The 20,667-nt window shown below is 40.4% G+C and overlaps 1 protein-coding gene across 1 annotated transcript in view; it reads left to right on the top strand.

Moving 5' to 3' along the window:
• The first annotated feature begins 4,541 nt into the window (after window positions 1-4,541).
• PKHD1L1 (PKHD1 like 1) overlaps window positions 4,542-20,667 on the top strand; it is a 187,237-nt gene continuing 171,111 nt past the window's right edge. Inside the window, exons 1-4 of the mRNA XM_055127690.1 lie at window positions 4,542-4,614; window positions 6,457-6,546; window positions 18,113-18,257; window positions 19,002-19,110. Of these exons, the coding sequence (XP_054983665.1) occupies window positions 4,542-4,614; window positions 6,457-6,546; window positions 18,113-18,257; window positions 19,002-19,110 (417 nt within the window). The remainder of the gene's footprint in view (window positions 4,615-6,456; window positions 6,547-18,112; window positions 18,258-19,001; window positions 19,111-20,667) is intronic.

Genomic DNA, 20,667 nt, shown 5'->3' with positions numbered 1-20,667 from the left:
GGATACCTGTAAAGGCGATCATAGGCCACCCCAAAAGCCTCCGTCCCTCTCAGAGAGCATGGTAAGCTACTGAGAATATCTCACCCACACGGCAGAGCCTGGCAAGCTACCCGTGACATACTCGGTATGCCAAAAACAGTAACAACGATGGTCTTCATTCCCCTGATCCTGAAAGAACCCCCAATATGCCATAGGCTACACTAGCACATGACAGGGACAAATATAGACGTTACTGGCGCCTGCTCAAGCAAATTGATGAACAATGGGATGACAGTGATACAATGATGTATTCTCCATCCCTCTTGGAGAGCCTGGCAAGCTACCAAGAATATCTCGCCCACACAGCAGAGCCTGGCAAGCTCCCCATGGTGTATTCGATATGCCAAAAATAGTAACAAGTCTCACAGTGGAGACGTTACTGGTGCCCGCTCAAGGAAATCAATGAACAACGGGACAACAGTGCTACAGTGCTATTATAACACAATATAATGTAATAATATTATATATATAATAGTGTGTGAGCATCCATATATATATGCATTAGTGTATGTGCAAAGTATAGTGATGGAAAATATTAATCTAGGCGAAGGTAGCTAACTACTCACTAGAAACATATTTGGATTTTTTCCAAGTAAAAATTTGAAAAATACACCAAAATCTCAAAGTAACACTTCCCTGTCCAAGAAGTCTTCCACACTTCCCTGATTAATACCCTTTCCCACTCCCCCAAAGGTATTTCACACTCATCTCCCGCCCCAATACTGCATTGTTCTTTCCCAGGGGAGAGCTGTCCTCAGAGGAAGCTCAGCAGCGCCCCCGAGCGGCGCCTCGGGCTGTGTGACTATGGACTCAGCGCAATGAGCTCTTCTTGTTCCTGTCCTAAGACTTCGTCTGGTTTTCTCTATCATTTCCCTTTGGTGGTTGTTCACTTTGCCCAACCATCAGGGCTTTCTCTCTATCCCAGCAATCCTAACAGCAGTCTCCTGATTTCCATATTTTCGGAAATCATGTCTGTTGGTGGGAGGCTATCCCAGCAATCCTAACAGCAGTCTCCCGATTTCCATATTTTCGGAAATCATGTCTGTTGGTGAGAGGCGAACCACACGAAGTGGATCTATACTCTCTTCCTATTGCTAAGTAACCAATCATGAAAGTAAGAAGAGTTAAGGAAGGAGAAAATAAAGCTGCCCCTTTTTGCAAAAACATTAGTTTATTGATTTGTTTTTAAAAATGCTGTTTTGGGGCAGGAGCAATAGCACAGTGGGTAGGGCATTTGCCTTGCACGCGGCCAACCTGGGTTTGAATCCCAGCATCCATATGGTCCCCTGAGCACCGCCAGGGGTGATTCCTGAGTGGAGAGCCCAGGAGTAACCCCTGTGCATCGCCGGGTGTGACCCAAAAAGGGAGAAAAATGTTGTTTTGCGCTAGAGAGATAGTACAGTGGGTGGGGCGCTTGCCTTGCTTGTAGCTGACCTGGTCCGGATTGCAAAAACTACGTATGTTCCTGTAAGCATGACCAGGAGTGATCCCTGAGCACTGCTGGGTGTGGCCCTCAAACAAAACAGTTTTATTAACTGGAATTGCAGGCGTGGAGGATGGAGAGGGTGCAAACAACTTAGCTGGCAAAAAGGAAATTATTGAAAGAGTATCTAAACTTATGTAAGAAGCACTAGGAAACCCAGCAAATCAAGATGTGGTAATGGTTTTCTATTTAGTTTTGTTTTGTTCTGTTTTTGTTTTAAAGCACCAAAGACACATTAGGCTGAGTAATTAGGATTCTCTTTTCATCTTTGTCCATGTCCATTTTCCATGGTGAATCCTATTTATATTCAACAATTCTGCAGAGTGGGCTAGAGAGATAGCACACAGATGACTTGGGCCACACCACATATGTCATCCCCCAGCACCTCCAGGACTGATCTGTGATCATCAAGTCGAGTGCCCCCCCCAACCAAACCAAAGTATATCTATAGATAGGTACAATATAAATCAAGAGATCTGTAAACTATTTAACTGCTTTTTCTGATTACAAGGCCGACCTTCTGTTTATACAAACTTTCTTCAAGTTATAATTATTTGCCATCATCTTGTCCCTTACATTTTAGATAAATGATTTAAGATTAAAAACCTCATTAGTGCATTCTTTTTCAGGAAATTGTTTTATGGTATAGAAATATCATATCACATATCAGATAGGTGAGCACTATTTCCAGGGGAAATGCTGAAGGTAGTCATTCCACAAAAGTGGAGCAAAACATCATCTACATAGGCAAATTAAAATTTTTGGATCAGTTATTTCTACAGGAAGATCTGTTTATTTCCTCATCAGAAATCACAAGTATGGATATAGACAAACATTTTTACCTACCATACTTGCAAGTTCTCTTATAATTATTTTGAACATATTTTCCACCTTAATACTAAAGTATGTAAAACATCCCTTTTAAATTATCATTTGGCCTATTCCTCACATTTCATCTTAAATGTGCAAGTTCAAAAACATCAGGTAAAAATCAAATTTTTGAATAAAATAACATTTTAATGACCTTTTTAGTAAAATTATCCAAAATTAATTTAAGTAAATTTAATTTAATTCAACTTAAACTTGAAAACACCAGAAAAAATGTAAAACTTGCCCTATTTTATGTAAAAATTGGCAGCTTAAATTTGGTGTAGTTATGTTAATTGAAATATGCAATTCTAGAAGTTTCATAGCGAATCAGCAAAGTTAAAAAAAATATCTTTGTCAATGCTCAAAATTATTCTGGGAAAGCTGTTTTGTGTTGCTGTACAACGTTCCAATCTTTAAGTTTAGTAAATTTGGCAAATAATTGATTGGTGAATTGGCATTCAATTAGATGATTTCTGCTAACTTATGTCCTTCCAAAAAGAGTTGGGAAAGAGTGAAGTGAAAGAGTGACTTTCAGGAAGAGATGGCAGAGGAAAATACGAGATAGAAGTGATTGGCGAGGGAGGAAGAAACCCAACACTATTCAGAGGAATGGAATTTCAATAAAGACATTAGCAGTGTCACTTGCTGCGGAGGGTTCCAACAGGAGCGCCAGGCACCCTTGAAGGCAACACTCAGCAGAGTGGCAGCCTAGGAAGTTAGTGACAGAAAAATGACAAGATCGAAAACTAAGGTCAGCACAGGGACTTCCTCGCTGCACTGTGTGGATCTCCAGTATCTGGGGAGGGCCCGGAGGAATCAGCCAGGACTAGCCTCGGGCACCCCTGGGGATGGCCCCCCAAATCAAAATTACACACACAACACACCCTAAATAAATTTTCTAAACCCCTAACGAAATAACACTTAAATCTAATTTTATTAAAGTGAAGGGTCAAATTATTTTCCTTAGTTTAGAGTTTTTGTTTTTCTTTCTTTTCTTCTCTGTTCTGTCCTGACTAGAGTTGGGAGATTTAGTAAATGTTGAGTTAGATGTAAATTTGATCTGAAAAAATATCAATTTTTTTTTCTCTTTGGGCACCTCCGCCTTTTCTGGTCATGCTTGGAGCAGGGAAGGACCTACCTAGTCCACACCCTACAGTGCTCAGGGAGCATTTGGTGAGCAGGCTCTAAGCTGGTGTCCAACCTCTTGGAGCCATCTTTCCACCATCCTAGTTCAACCGCATCCTGAGTGGTCAGTCCCTCATGAGCTGTTGGCTCAGCTCCAGGAGGAGGCGATAAGGGCCCTGGTGGTGGGGTCACTCAGCCCTCACTCTGCATATGGGTGTGTCACCCTGTGCAAGTTTCCTCAACCTTCTCAGCTTCTGTCTGCTCCCTCCAGAAGAAACAACAAACAACAGCAATAGGTGACGTCCTTTTAGGGGTGTGTGGGGGGGGGCCGCGGGTGAACACCAGCAAAGCTCAGGGCTGACTTCTGGCTGGCCTAGGAGACCATCTGAGGGACAGGGTCTGACCCAGGTCAGGGCAAGGCCAGAGCTTTGCCCACATTTCTATGGCTCTCACCCAGGGGTGCTTTCAGATAGGGCGGGGGTTCAATAAGTGGGAGTCTGTTCGGGAATTGAAGCGATTGCAGGACTCTGTAGGAATGTTAGGGGGGGAAGAGAGGGGAGTTCTGGTGCACTTGCAGCAACTCTGAGGATGATTGATTGGACAACCACAGCAGGGGCCAGGGGGAGGGGCAGCACAGAAGGAGCTGGCCTTGCACTCTGCCAACCCCGCCAGGGTTCCAGCGCAGATTCCCCAAGTCCAGCTAGGGGTGATCCCTGAGTAGAGAGTCTACACACACACACACACACACACACACACACACACACACACACACACACACACACACACACACACGAGAAAAATCAACACCCACCCGGGGTAGACAGGCCACCCGGGGTAGGCAGGCTCCGACTTTTTAGTTTTCAAGTTGGACCTTAGGGAAAAGTTGTGCGCCTCGTTCCCGACCCCGCGCGGGGAGGCGGCGCCCGCGGGGTTCGAGGGTGCAGGGGTGGGGCGGGGCGGGCCCGGAGTTGGCCTGCGCGCCCGGGAGCGTCGGGCGCCACGGAGCCCCGCGCAGGTGTCGAGGATGGCTCACCTGTGGCTCCTGGGCACCTGGAGCATCTGGGGGCTGCTTCTGGGCAGCGCCGCCCCGCGCACAGGTAACCCGGGTGGAGAGAGGGCAGAGGGGAGGACGCGGAGCGAGCAGCGGGCAGAGTGCTCTGAGTTCGACCGAAAGCACCCCTGCCTCTGCTGGAGCTGGGGAGCCTCAGCGAGCCCCGGACTCTGGGCAGGAGACAGACACTGGTCTGCGATGGGGTCTCCTGGGCGGGGTGGGAGGGCACTCTCCTCTCCCGCTCTCTCGCTCTTCTCCCTCCCTCTCTTCTCTTTCCTCTTCTCTCTCCTTCTCTTCTCTTCTCCCTCCTCTCTTCTCTCTTCTCTCTCTCCCTCTCTCTTCTCCCTCCCTCTCTTCTCTCGGTCTCTCCTCTTTCTTCTCCCCCCCCCGTCTTTTTCCTTCTTTCCCCCTCTCTTCTCTTTCCTGTTTTCTCTCCTCTCCCTTCTCCCCTCTCTTTTCTCTCTGTCCTTTCTTCTCTCCATCTTCTCTCTTCTCTCTCTCCCCTCTCTTCTCTCTCTCTCCCTTCTCTCTGTCTCTCCTTACTCCTAGCTCTACACTCAGGAATCACTCTGGTGAGCTCTGGGGACTCTAGGGGGTGTCAGGCCTCGACCCCTGCTCAGCCCAGCATACAAGGCTAGTGCCCTAGCTGCTCTCTCTCTCTCTCTCTCTCTCTCTCTCTCTCTCTCTCTCTCTCTCTCTCTCTCTCTGTCTTTCTCTCTGTCTTTCTCTCTGTCTCTGTCTTTTTTTTTCTCTGTCTCTGTCTCTCTGTCTCTGTCTCTCTCTGTCTCTGTCTCTCTCCTCTCCCCTCCTCTCTCTTCACTCCCTTTTTTTCTAAGGGAGGGCACTGGAGTGGGGGTTTGTGGCGGGTGCCAGTCATTTCCAGGGGCAGCTGCCCTGTGCCTTCAGAGCAATCCCCAGGAGAGGGCTGTCGGGACAGATAAGACACGAAATTGGAGTTGTGGCCGGTGATAAGGAAGGATGAACCTGAGATAGGTGAAGAGGCGCATGGGCTCAGAGACGGGATCCAGCCTTGCTGGAGTTTCCAGCTCTTGGCAGGGGGTGAGGAGAAGTTTAAATGGTGCCTGAGGCAGGAGACTGCACTGCTGTCAAGCTTCCCTTACGCTCCCGCTCCTCAGTGCTTGTGTAGACAGAGCTCTCTGTTAAGAGCTTTTTGTCTTGTCACAACTGGGCTGAGAGCTGATTGGTACTGATTTGTTGTCCACTGTGCAGCAGGACGCAGTCTTTCTGAAAGCCATCGTGGAATGGTCATCTGGTTGACCTTGTGCTGGCCTCTTGCACTAGCCCCTGCAATCTTAGACTTGGTATTGTGAGGCCATTTTTCTATCTCAGAAACCAAACAGCATTTATTGAGTTTATTGAGTATAATCAATACCCTTTCCATTTAGAATCGACTAGCAACAGAAGGCCCTGCAATTCTCTCCCGCCCCCCGCCCACCCCCGTCTTGTTTTGGCACAGAAAATAATTCCTTCTTAAAATCCAAATTCCTCTTTGTACCTGGACTGTTCTGTCCATCTCCCTGGCTTTGTCTTTCTTGGGTGCCTTTATAATGGCCCGTTTCTCGTCATTGCTTAATCCTGCATCGTCCACTGCTTTGTGGACTGTGAGGTGTAGTTGATAGAAATTAAGAGGTTAATCAATAATTTCTACAGTGATAATTTATACACTAAAGAAAAGGAATATGTTCTAGTCTGGCTTTGTGTAACATCCAAGACTGTGCTTTGCATGAAGTCAGTGGGTATTAATTAACCAAATGAATTTCCTTTCAAGTCACTGATTGGAAATAGAGTAAAAGTAAGATCTAGTTATATTTATTTTCAGTCATGTGATATTCATGCTTTATCTATACTATACTTTAATGTCTTTCAGATGGTTCTAAAGTAATTCCCAAAGTCACAGAAATAATACCCAAGTATGGCAGCATAAATGGAGCAACAAGGCTGACTATCAAAGGAGAAGGTTTGGTTGTCTTTATTTTTTTTAAGGTTTTTGGGATTTAAAAGATTATTTCACATTTAAAATTTGATTATTTCAAAGGAAATCCACTAAACCTTTTTCTCCACTTGACCAGAATAGTAGTTCTCTATTTCCTTAGGCATCTAATGAATCCCCAAATCTTACCAACCTGATCACTTGAATTCATATTTATATTCTTGTTTAACATCAAGTTTGGATTATTGTGATTGAATTTAAAGGAACATCAATACTCCAACTCTGTAGCTATTAGCTTTGTTCTTAAGGGACCCAGTACTATTGATTTTTATATAAAATACATTTGTTTTTATATAAAATAAAAAATTTCAGGACTAGTCATTTTTATATAAAATAAATCAGGGGTAGGGTAGAATGTTAGTAAAAGGATATGAAGAGAAATTAAGTGGTAAGAAAGGAGGAAGGCAAATGGAAGCAAAACTCTGGTTTTTTTTTCTTGTTATCTAACCTGTTATCAATCATGTGCTTCATCCAAGCATGGGTTATGCATGACTCTTTATACTTGCTTTGTCTTGGTATAATAACACAGTTGACAATCAGTGAATATTTTTATTGAACAATGGTTCTGTAAGTAAATAAATAAAGCAATTTAGTTTATTAGCCATAAGGCCTTTACAATCTATCTAAATCACAGTAGTAATAAGATATTAACTTTTGAAGGCTAGGACAAAGAAAAATTAAAAGAATATTAAGAAAAGCTATTATTTAATCTTTAAAAATGAGACAATAGGTTTTTTTGGATCCAGAGACATGTCAAGGCCAGATAGAGTATTATTCTATATATACTATCATATATATTAAATTTTAAAAAATTATTCTAATAATTCTGCAGAGTGCATAATGTCACTAATATGCTTAAAATGGTTTATTCTTTAAATTCTTAAAATTATGTTTGCGTTAAAGCATTCTTTTTAAAGAGTTAAACAACTGGGATCATGTGTTTGCTAAATACTATTTTTAGAACATCTTTATCCATAGCTCTCTCACACTGTAAATTGTTTAGATAGGGTATTCAAAACCTATTATATTTTTGACAGAGATTTACATGTCATAAAAGAAATGCCCAGATTTAAAACAAAACACAGTGAAACAATAAAAACCACCCAGCTAGTTGTATTTTTTCTTTTGAGATCTGACAGAGAATACCTCTATCTAGAATCTATAGCTTAAATATAACTCCATAGACCCAGATCAAATTTAGTTGGAAATTGGAAAAACAAAGCTTTGTATTTTTCAGGCCTTTAGAAAGAGCATCCTATTAATCTAGCTCTAACCTTTACTCTTCTGTAGACTCTCTGGGGGCTGTTAGGCCTTGGAGTGATATTATGACTTATGAAGCACAAAGTGTCTCTCTGAATTTGTGGTTTCTCATTAGTCCCAATATAAAGATGCTTTTGCCAGAAAGCATAAACCCTTTGACTTCTATTTATATTGTAGATATTCACACCTCCATCCAGATTGATCTTTTTTCTCCCTGCTCTAACTACATATTCCAAGTAACTGAAAATGTCTTAGCTTCCATTTTTCTCTGAGACTGAGTGTAAGTACTGCTTTCCAGAGATTTGAGAAATGCATGGTATATTCAAGGATGTGCATGAAGCAATGAACTTACAAAAACATACCAGAGTTCCTATTAGTATATTAGTACATCTGGCACGTGAAACAAGGTCTATATGGAAGGATAGTATTTACATAATTTATCACTGCTGTTCTATTTCTCATGTTTAGAATTGCATATAGAGTTGGTGTATTTGTACCTTATGAGCACTCTTGAAATGGAGTCATAGTAGTAAGAAGATTGCCTAACTGTTAATCCTATATGGCTTTCAAAAATGTGTGTGTGTGGAGGGGGGCATGACTGGAAAAGTAAAACATGGGCTAAGGCATTTGTCTTGCAGCCAACCCTGGTTCAATCCCCGAAACCACATATGGTCCCTAGAACACTGCCAGTAATGTTCCCTGAATACAGAGCCAGGAGTAAGTCTTGAGCACATCTGGATGTGACCCATCAAAAAATAAGAAAAAAGCTTTAGTTTTGGAAAAGTGTGATGAAGCAGTAAAATAGATGTAGAAATGTTTAGATAATTTCTGTTAAGTAATCCAGATTATAGTTTAAGAAGTTGTATTTACTTTTTATTTGACCCTTAAGAAGCAAGATACTTTGCACATGATTGGCCCATATAATTTGAAATCAATGTATACGTGCTATATGTGTAGTTTTCACATTATAATTACCAGTGCTTTTTTCCTCTTCCCCCCACCCCAATTTTATTTTATGGAAGCAAAAGCAATGTGTTTTCCATGTTATTCATAGTTGGGACTAATGCTTTCCTTCAAGTATAATTTTATTGTATGACTTAGTTAAAATGGAAAAGTACTAATGTATGAGTAGAATGTGAGTTCTTTGAAACTCCATACTCTAGAAAGATGAACATTAATGTTTTGTGTACCCAAATGATTTGACTATTTTCTCAAATAATATTGACCATTTCGAGCAAAAAATTTGCATTATATTTTTCTAAAGAGTGCCTGGGAACCCACAATATACAATTTTATACTTCTGATGCTTAAGTAAAAGTGTTTTGAGCAAAACATGGTCTTATAAAGAAGTATCTCTACTTCTTGGTTTATTGTTTGGGGGCCACACCTGGCCATGCCCAGGGTTTATTCCTGGCTCAGCATGAAGGAATTACTTCAGGCAGTGCTCATGGAACTATGGGATGCCGAGGGCTGAACCCGGGTCAAACCTATGCAAGGCAAATGCCCTACCCACTGTACTATTGCTCCGACCCCAGAAGTGTTTCTATTTCTAAGATGACTGATTTGATGAGCACTTTCATTCTGATGAGTTTGGAATGTTTGGAACTATATTGGTTTTGTTACTTTATATTCCTAGCTTATAGATTCCATTTGCTTCTTTGATATTTATCATGCTTTTCTGTTTTATTATTTTTACTTTTTCAAGCATTAGGCTCAACTGAGCCACCCCAGGTGAGCTCATAGGCTGCCATTTATCCAGTACAATAGCATTTCTCTATCCTGGTGGTGTCTGTTTAGGAAAAAACAAAAGCAAAAAGTAAGATGAAAGGAGTAACATTTTTCTTTGGGGTCTTTAGATAGTCCCCTGTTACAATGTTTGATACACGTATTTTTATTTAAGTGAAATATTGACTTATGGACTTGTTAATAACCTCATGGAAATCACATGGCTCAGTCTGTCTTTAACTCCATCTTTGCCACTTCTCATTTTGTGATAGGATGAGTCACTTCTCTAAGCCCTGGCTTTCTCATCTATAAAATACAGCACTAATTCCTACTTTTTAGGACTATTATGAATATTGAAAGCAATGATCTATGCAAGGTCTCTGTAAATAATATCTTCTGTATATTTGAGTTATCTTATTTTTTAGTATTCTTTTACACTGATGTTATATTTCTTTTACATTTTATTCTTTAAGGCTTACATCAATAGGCCTACCATTTTCTTTTCCTTTGCTTTTGAATGTTACAATTTTAAGTACGTTTATACATTCTAGCACTGTAGCACTGTCATCCCATTGTTCATCGATTTTCTCGAGCGGGGCACCAGTAACGTCTCCATTGTGAGACTTGTTACTGTTTTAGGCATATCCAATACATCACTTGCTTGCCTTACAGAGCTTGCCAGGCTCTGCTGTGCGGGTGAGATACTCTTGGTAGCTTGCCGGGCTCTCCAAGAGGAACAAAGGAATTGAACCCAGGTCAGCTGCGTGCAAGGCAAATGCCCTACCCGCTGTGCTATGGCTCCAGCCCTTATACATTCTAAATCTTATTTTTATAATGGGAGAATGCACTCTTTGTGCCACACGTACTGCTGCTCAGGGCTTGTTCCTGGCTCTGTGCTCAGTGATCACTTTCCGAGGTGCTTGGGGGACCATATGTAATACTAGGGACTGAACTGGAATCAAACTGCATTGGCGGCATGTAAAACAAGTTCATGAGCCTGTTATTTTCCCTCTGGTCCCTAGAAAAAAATTGTTTCTAACATCCAGCCCCTACAGTGATGGGCATACCTAGAGGCCAGTTCTGGCGGGGGGGGGGGGAGTGGGAGAGAGCTGACGCAGGGACAGGGGTATTATATTCTACCATCTGAGCAATCTCCCTACCCTTCTACCCTGTTTCCTAAACTAGACAAATCCCCCAAACCTACTTTGTATAGATGATAATTGCAGTCTATCACAGCAGGGACACCCTCCGCTCTAGCTGTGTAGACATGAGGTTTGGATTCTGTTAGGAAGCTCCAGTTTGGTTTCTGGTGCCTGGCAATCCTTGGCTCTAATTTTTCTGCCAAAAAAAGCGAGGCATCAATATGTCAGGAATTTTCATCTGAAGCCTCAACATTTCGTTTCCAGACCACACCCAACCCTTCCTGTAATCTTTGTACTTTGGATTACTTCCAAAGGTATCTTTTTTTATACCTATTTTAGGTCTATTGACTTGGAACTCTACTTTCCCACAAGATTCTTTTTTTTAACAGTTTTATTAGGCTTTTTTTAATTTTATTGAATCACTGTGATATAGTGACAAGCTTTCATGTTTGGGTTACAATTACACAATGATCAAACACCCATCCCCCCACCAGTGCACATTCCCCACCACCAATAACCTCGATATACCCCCTTTTCCCACCCTCCCCCTGACTCCATGGCAGACAATATTCCCCATACTCTCTCCCCTCTACGTTGTGGCATTATGGCTTACAACACAGACACAGAGGTCATCATGTTTGGTACATTATCTACTTTCGGCACACATCTCACATCCTGAATGATTCTATTTTTTTTGTAAGGTTTTTTTTTCCCATAAGATTATTTTTAAAGATGATTTTGTTTAGCTTTTTGGAATTAGCTAAAACATTCAAAATATTTCAACCCTTGTCTTTGGTGGGGCAAGGCAGGGGTCCCATATCCAGCGGTGCACAGAGCTGACCCTGGTGGTGCTTGGGGGACCATGCGGTGATAGAATTGGATCCACGGTTCTTGCATGCAAAGCACATGAGGACCCGACCCCAGGTCATCTCTTTAGCCCCTACCATGCCCGTGGCTGGCTTCTCAGGGGCTGATCCTGGTGGATGCAGTGCTGGGATGAAACCCTATCATGCAAAGCATGTGCTCTGGCTCTTTGAGTACGCTTGCTGGACAGGATGCTAATTTTTTTAAGGTAAAATTTAGAATGAAAAATGTCTACATCACATTAAATGGTTCATATTTTCCAAGAGATTTTTCTCATCTATCTCCGATTCAGTACAGTTACCCCCAAGCTCAAAACAAAACTATCTTTGATTGCCATTATTTGTTAGAATAGCCTCTTGAGTAGGAAAGCTAACAAACAGGGCTGTCACCATGTCATTGTGGCAACTTGTACCTAATAGGAATATAAACACACACGGTATCACATCCTGAGCCATATCATAAGTAAAACTTTCCATTCTTTAGTTAGTTGCCAGCAGCCCTTCTGTGTGTTACAAATTCAATGTGAACTCCAAAGATAAGCAGAAGTTGGCAAAAATAGAGTGGATCTCCAAGGAGCTTGCTTTTTGGTGTTTTTACCTATCTTCCCCTAATTACATTTTGGTAATAACTGCCTAGCTAGATTCAAAACTGCAAATTCAGTGCACATCCCCTTTCACAAACTGAACTGATCCTGTATTTGGTCTTCATTCTGAGTCCTGAGTCCTGTTTGGTTAAGTTTTAAGAAGAAAATGCTATTTAAAAAAAATTCTTCACTTTTTGTTAAGTTCCTGCTTACTTACTGCATTTAGGAAGGATGGAAGAAACACAAATAATAGAGAGTTTGGAGGAAATGACACTAGGTCACAAGTAAAAGTTTTGTAATGTCTGTTAAATGTTATTTTTCTCTGAGTATCGTAAGTATGTCTGGTTGGCACTGTGGCTTAGGTTTGACTCTGAACTCCAGTTTATTGTTTATTATGCTTTAAGGGATATTAATACTGTTTTGAAATGATAGGATAATTGTGAACTAAAAATAAACGGATATGCCAGGCACAGTGTTAAGTGCTATACATAAATTCTCATTTAGTCTTCCTGACAATTTAATATGTTGATTCATTTGGTCATTTTTTTAAAATTAGGAGACAAAGGCTGAAAGTATTTATATCTAAAACTCTAATGTTCAAGGTCATCCAGCCAGGAAGTGCTAGAGCTTGGATTTCAGTTCAAGTTGTCAGAGTGTAAATGCTCTTTTTAAATAACCATATATCACCCACCATGACACTTTCCTGGAACTGGAGTATAAGGATTTGGAACTGGATGAACACCTAGAACAGTGAAATTCTGCTGAGTGCTAAGGCAATATTCATATATTCAGAGGGATCCCTTTGGAACACTGAATATATCTAATAATTTAAAAATCAATCACAGATATTTGGCAGCCACAGCCACTTTGATCCATTAAAATTATTTAATGCAAATACATAATGCAGTGTTATTTGCTTTTTAGAAATATATTTGGAAGGTATTGACAGTTGAAGGCAAATGCCTAAAATCTATCTCTAACTTTAAATAATATAAAGAATTGAAGAGTGAAAACTACACTTCTGGATGAACATTTTATTTATCACTAAGTTAATGCAGTAATTTGAGATGGTATGATCTATAGAGAGTTAAATTCTGAAGTTTAAATAGCTTATAAATTTATATTATGACATGTATCAAATCTTTTACTATAAGAAAAATTTTATAATGTTAGTTATTCATAGTCATCTTTTTGGTGGCAATGGTTTTTCATGTTAAGAACTGGCAATATTCAGAGAAAATAATATTTTAAAAGCAGAATTTAGAAAATCAAAATTTGAAGTAATCCGAGGAAGAAATGTTTATATACGTATCAAAATTTAGCTTTAACATAACATGAGACTGACACCCAAGGGCAGTAGAGACAAGGGCCAGGAATATTGTCCCAATTGGAAGCCTGCCTCATGAGCTGGAGGAGAAGACAGCTGCTGGAGTAGAGAAGGGATCACTATGTCAATGATGGTTGGAGGGATGGTTTGGGATGGGAGATGTGTGCTGAAAGTAGATAAAGGATCAAACGTGATGGTCTTTTAGTATCTGTATTGCAAACCATAATGCCCCAAAGTAGAGAGAGAGTATGGGGGAAATTGTCTGCCATAGAGGCAGGGGAGAGTTGGGATGGGGAGGGTACTGGGGACACTGGTGGTGGAAAATGTGCACTGGTGGAGGGATGGGTGTTTGATCATTGTATAATCGAAACTCAAACATGAAAGCTTTGTAACTGTATGTCATGATGCTTCAATAAAAAAACCTAGTTTTAAATATTTTAATAGGGGATAAAAAGACAGTAGAGAAGCGAAGTGATTTGTCTTGCATGTGGCCCACTGTGGTTGATCCCTGGCACCCCATGTGGTTCCCACGAACCCCACAGGAGTAATTACTGAGCACAAAACCAAGAATATGCCCTCTGGGTATGGTCCAAAACAAAATAAACATATATGAAGATATATTGTAACAATAGGCCACGTCGTATTTGTTCTACATACTATTCTTAAATACCTTTTAAATGTGTAATAGGGGAATATTTAACTATAATATTGAATTAATGGAACAGAATCCAATTTATCTTAACTATAGGCTTTATTTCTTGGGTTTAATTCAAAACCTAACAATATAAAATCCTTTACATGATGTAAAATTACTTAATCAATGTTTAATTACTACTACATCTAGTCCTCATTTTTCATACATTTACAATGGATTAAGATCACTTTCAGCTCTCTTGCACTTCGTTAGTTTCTTGGTTTCTGTTGGATCGTACCTATTGGTTGGTATGCACGTTATTGCACCAACCTGAAAAAAATGTAAGAACAAAATAAATTCTCAGCCTTTCCCTTGCTACCACCCCATTTTTTTGCTTCTCTTTATGGTAAGACTCCCCTCAAACTTTACTGGGTTTGTTCTTTTATCCTTACAATCACCTCTTAAAGCCATGCCAAACAATCCTCTGAAAATAATCTGCATAGGGAGGGGAGTTTTCTCTCTGTTGCAACATAGAAAACTCCAGGACACAGCAGCAAGGCAGAGGGCAGTGCAGGTTACGTGTGACATTAGGAAATGATAAATTGTGAATATATTCTTGCCATTATTGTGTTAAACTGTTAAAGGACACAAAAGACATTAATTGAAATCACTACCTACGGGACTGTGACTGTGACCTATGGGTAGCAGAGCAGGATAGGAAGTGGGGTGGGCACAGACAGCAGTGCTGTGGGAGTTATTAGTGTATAACTCTGCGTTGTCATTTGCATATCTCTCATTGAAATAATATCTTCACTCTATCCCAAGTCTATATTCAAAGGACAGTGACTAATGACTCACAAGGCATAATAGATCACGCCACTTGTCTGTCAAAGCCTGCAAGAACTCATCACTCATTACAATCAATGTTTCAATTTCCTTTCTCGGCTCCAACTACTTCTCACTCAATCTCGAATTCACAAATATGCTCCAACCACAAGGCCTAGAAACTCTATATTCTATGATTTAAAATGTTTGTATGGGACCTGGGGTCGAGATCTCCAAGGCTACTTGAATTGGGACTGGACCTCTTCCACCCAGATCCCCCATTTTCCAGTAACTAGGCAGTCACACCCAGAGACTGCCCCCAGTGCCGTGTAATCCCATAAATGGCCAACATCCAGAGACTATAAAACCAAGTTCTTGGCGTTGTAGCCATGCGACATCTAATAGCCTAGTTCTCCCTCTTGGAGAACCTGACAAGCTACCGAGAGTCTGTTGCCCACTTGGGAGAACCTGGCAAGCTCCCTTGGCATATTCGTATCCAAAATACAGTAACAGATATATGCATACCTCTCGAAGAGCCCGGCAAGCTACCAAGAGTATCCTGCTTGCAGGGCAGAGCCTGGCAAGCTACCCACGGCATATTCAATATGCCAAAAACAGTAACAATAGGTCTCATTTCCCTGATCCTGTAAGAGCCTCCAGTCGTTGGGAAAGATGAGTAAGGAGAGGCTGCTAAAATCGCAGGGCTGAGTGTAATAGAGACGTTACTGGTGCCCACTTGAGAAAATCAATGAACAATGGGATGACAGTGATACAGTGACAGTACCATAGATATTCTCATGGCTTACTTATTTTGAGGGGGGGAGTATGTGTCCTGAGTCCTAGAACTGTAACTGGAAGATTCAGAAAGAGGCATGTAAATGCGCCCATGACGGCTAGTATCCCTCCAAGAGTAAGCAAGTGGCCAAGTTTGGCTGACTTTGGAGATTCCCCCCTTGTCACCTCAGTGCTCCTGCAATGGATCTGTAAACAGTGGGGCCAGGTGTTGAAGGCCATGGTCTCCCTTTAGCCAAGCAAAGGTGCTTTAGCCATGGCAGGGTATGTATATGGAGCTGTCGTTAGGGCATCCTTCAGGAAGGCCACTAGCCATCCAGTTGCATCAGTCCCCTTAGCTCATAGAGAACACATGGATATCTGTTCCAAATATGGGCTTTTGCCCTTTCTCTCCACAGAGCCCCTGTGGGCTCCATTTCCTGAGATGTCTAAAAAGTCTGACTCATGCAGTCTGACTTGCAGTCGCAACATTCCATGAGATAGTGCTTTAGAATATGGACAAAGGCTGTGAAATCAGGCAAAATGCTTCAGGGGGTCCCAACATGGGACCCATGGGCTGGGGTTACCTACTATCAATCAGTTCAAGTACTCACACATGATTAGCAGACTACTAGAGAGAACTGATTATGATTATAGAGAGATAGGATTGCTTACCTCGAGCAGATTGGGAAGAGTATGCCTGGAATTCGGGCTATTTGTGGGTGCATCTCTTGGCTTCCCTATCTAGTTATAACTGATTAGACAGATGCAGCAGCCATGATCTAAGATGGACAGGGCATGCGCAGTGCAGACCATCAGGACGAAGGCTGTCAGTGCTGGCAAAGGCCATGGTCAGCCTTCATTATCGCTTCAGAACCACTTTGTGAATGTGATCTATAGCTTGTCCCCTTAACCCTCATTTTAAAAATTATTTATTTATTTATTTATTTTTAATGAAATCACAGTGAGGTACACCATTACAAAGTTGCTTATACTGGGTTTTAGTCATATAATATTCCAACACCTGTCCCTTCATCAATGTTCATTTCCTGCCAACCAATGTCCCCAGTTGTTTTTCTTCTGTCCCACCCCCACTCCCTGCCTCTATGGCAGGCACCTCTCTCTCTCTCTCTCTCTCTCTCTCTCTCTCTCTTTCTCAGCATTATGGTTTGCAATATAGATCTATAGATCCTCTCTCTCTCCTCCCTCTCTCTCTGTTTCTCTGTCTCTTTCTCTGTCTCTGTCTCTTTGTCTCTGTCTTTGTCTCTCTCTGTCTCTCTCGGCATTATGGTTTGCGATACAGATACTGAAAGGTCCCACCCATTAACCCTCTTGAAGTAAACCTTTAGCACAGATCCTAGTTGGTCTCTATCTTAGAGACTTAATAGTGAATTATGCTTAAAATGTAGTTGTATATCTTTATGGCCCAGGTACTTGATGGTATCAGATGCCTCTTGTACTCAGCTTCACATCCTCTCATTCTCTCATTTGAGCCACAGTTGGGGCTGATTGTTCCCCTTGAACTTGAACTCAAGTCGATGCCTTCAACTTCTTGTCTCAGATTCCCATAGTCTATTCCTCTATTTCCATGAACTGGGGCTAAGAGCCAGGAGTAAGCCCTGGCCCTAAAAAGCAATTTTTAAAAATATCTCTACTTCCCTAGGCTTCTGGGATACAGTGATTGGGACATTGTAGGACTAACAGTATGTACCTGTGCACTGACTGAAAGTGCTGAAGTTATTTCCCTAGGGGAATTCAACTAAGGGACCAGGAATTTGTGATTCAGCACTGCTGCCAGTGATGCCAGTGATTGCGAGAGGTAGTGTATCTTTCCCAAAGAGTTCCCAGAAAGATTGAGCCCCAGTTGTCTTCAAAGGTGCCCAGGGTTCTTTTTCATTTTTTATTTTTATTTTTTTCTGTTTTAGCTTCCTCTCTTCCTAAGGGTTAGCTGCTAGGTAACCCTTCAATCTTCCTTAACTTGATTTTTTTTAATAGCAGTGAAGTTATTCCCTCCAGTCATAGAAATATGTTGATAAGTTTGCCTTACTACTGAATTTTCTATTTATCCACCTATAAATCCATTCATACATCAGATTTATCAGTTTTCTCCCTCTTTTTTATCTTGCCACTGACATTTCAGCAATTTCGCTTTAATGACTTGAACAAAATGCCTAGCAAATAAAAAAGCCTCAAATAATAATTCTATGAATAAATAATTAAATGACAATTTTCATGCTTCCACAAGAATACTACAATCCTCAAGATAAAAATGAAATAGGCTGGCTTCTTACTTCAATACCATCTCTTGTTATTTTGTGAGTGATGCAATATAGACTAACATTTGTTAGAACTCTTTAAAGTAGTATTTTATTAGAAAGAATTGAGTATTTTTACTTTTTCAGGTTTTGCTCAGGCCAATGAATTTAACTACGGAGTTGATAATGCTGAAATGGGAAACAGTGTACAATTAGTTTCTTCTTTTCGATCAATTTCTTGTGATGTAGAAAAAGATTCCAGTCATTCAACTCAAATTACGTGCTATACCAGGTATGTTTTTAAAATATCTTTAATAACATTATTTTCATGGTACCAGAATCATAGTTATGTTCTTAGAATTTTACTATTTTTATTACTGTGGCTTTCATAATTATATTTTTCAAAGAATAATATAGTTATTATTTTTTATTTCATTATATTTATACCTTCTTAAACCATCATTATATTGAGTCATGAAGGTTTTCTACATGTTAGTATAATAAAATATATCCAATATCCTTTTCTAGGTTATTAGAGCTATTATCTTATCATTATTGATCTTTTTTGGAAGATAAATGGCTACTATTAAATCATAATGATGCCCCTCAAAATATCAAAATTATGTCTTCCTGTCCAGTTTGATTAATTTCCTCAAAATATTGGCATGGTCATTAAGATTAAAGATGATCATTTTATATAGTGACATTTCAAGTCACTTTACTACCAGCCCAAATTAATGTTTGTTATTAGCAATATAGAGGGAAAATTAATCACTTTAAATGGCAACTTTCAGTACTGAAATGGGCATGACATAATCCAGAGAATTTCTACCTGAGACTTATTTGTTGATTTTCACTAGCAAAAGCTTTCATGTTTCTATAATAGAAATGGAAATTTTTAGAATAGAAAGCTGTGCACCAAATAGAATTTAAGACACTTTCCCCAAAATTGACATGTAGTTTGGGGCAGCATTTTTCAATACCATAAAGTAAAGTAAAGCTGCTGCATTCTTTCTTTTCTTTGTTTGCCTTTCAGAGCAATGCCAGAGGATTCCTACACTGTGAGAGTCAGTGTGGATGGGGTTCCTGTTACAGAAAATAATACCTGCAAAGGTCACATCAACAGCCATGCATGCAGCTTCAATGTATGTGGAATCTCCTGTTTAACATACGTACTGTTAATCTTGCACCTTAATTCTGAATTCTTATCTTTCAATTTTACAGATTTTTACTTATGAACATGCTTAAAATAAGTTAATATGTAGCAAAGGATAATTTTATACAATTGTAATTATTCTATAGTGATGGATTGTTTTGTATTTCTTATTTTCTCCCTTTAAAAGTTATTTTATGAATAAATTAAACTTCCACACACTCAAATAATTTTCTTATTTACATCATTTTTTAAAATATTTCCCCCTTTTTGCTCTTGTTTTGATTCTCCCCCTTTCTTATTTTCACTGAACGAATTTTAATTTTAAATTAAAACATTTTTATTTATTTTTTTTTTTTTAATTTTATTTATTTTTAATTAGAGAATCACCGTGAGGGTACAGTTACAGATTTATACACTTTTGTGCTTATACTTCCCTCATACAAAGTTCGGGAACCCATCCCTTCACCAGTGCCCATTCTCCACCACCCGTAAACCCAGCGTCCCTCCCACCCTCCCCAATCCCATCTCCCCCCCACCCCACCCTGCCACTGTGGCAAGGCATTCCCTTCTGTTCTCTCTCTCTAATTAGCTGTTGTGGTTTGCAATAAAGGTGTTCAGTGGCCGCTGTGCTCAGTCTCTAGCCCTCATTCAGCCCGCAACTCCCTTCCCCCACATGGCCTTCGACTACAATGTAGTTGGTGATCGCTTCTCTGAGTTGACCTTTCCCCGGAACGTGAGGCCAGCCTCGAAGCCATGGAGTCAACCTCCTGGTACTTATTTCTACAGTTCTTGGGTGTTAGTCTCCCACTCTGTTATTCTATATACCATAGATGAGTGCAATCTTTCTATGTCTGTCTCTCTCTTTCTGACTCATTTCACTCAGCATGAAACTTTTCATGCCCATCCACTTAACTACAAAATTCTTGACCTCCTTTTTTCTAACAGCTGCATAGTATTCCATTGTATAGATGTTCCAAAGTTTCCTCAACCAGTCATCCGTTCTGGGGCATTCGGGTTTTTTCCAGATTCTGGCTATTGTAAACAGTGCTGCGATGAACATACATGTGCAGATGTTGTTTCGATTGTACTTTTTTGCCTCTCTGGGATATATTCCCAGCAGTGGTATTGCTGGGTCAAATGGGAATTCAATATCTAATTTTTTGAGAATCGTCCAAATTGTTAAAACATTTTTATTATAAATTTCTGATGCAATAATGTATAATGTGGCCGCTTATAATTTAAGAGGTGCTCAAACTTTAGTTACCATAAATATAGGTATTTGGGGGAGTACATTTTTCATATAACACATTCTGTAATTTAATTCATATTTATGCTTTATGTTAGTTACAGTGCTCCAATGTAGATAAAATGTTGCCCTTTAGAGTCTACCATGGGGCTGGAGCTATGTAGCACAGTGGGTAGGGCATTTGCCTTACACACAGATAACCCGAGTTTGGTTCCCAGCATCCCAAAAGGTCCCTCGAGCACCACCAGGAGTAATTCCTGAGTGCAGAGCCAGGAGTAACCCCTGTGCATTGCCGGTTGT

This window comes from Sorex araneus, chromosome 2 (genome assembly GCF_027595985.1).
Source record: "Sorex araneus isolate mSorAra2 chromosome 2, mSorAra2.pri, whole genome shotgun sequence".
NCBI lineage: Eukaryota > Metazoa > Chordata > Mammalia > Eulipotyphla > Soricidae > Sorex > Sorex araneus.
The sequence above is the reverse complement of the archived record's forward strand: the minus strand, read 5'-3'. Positions and strand labels throughout refer to the sequence as shown.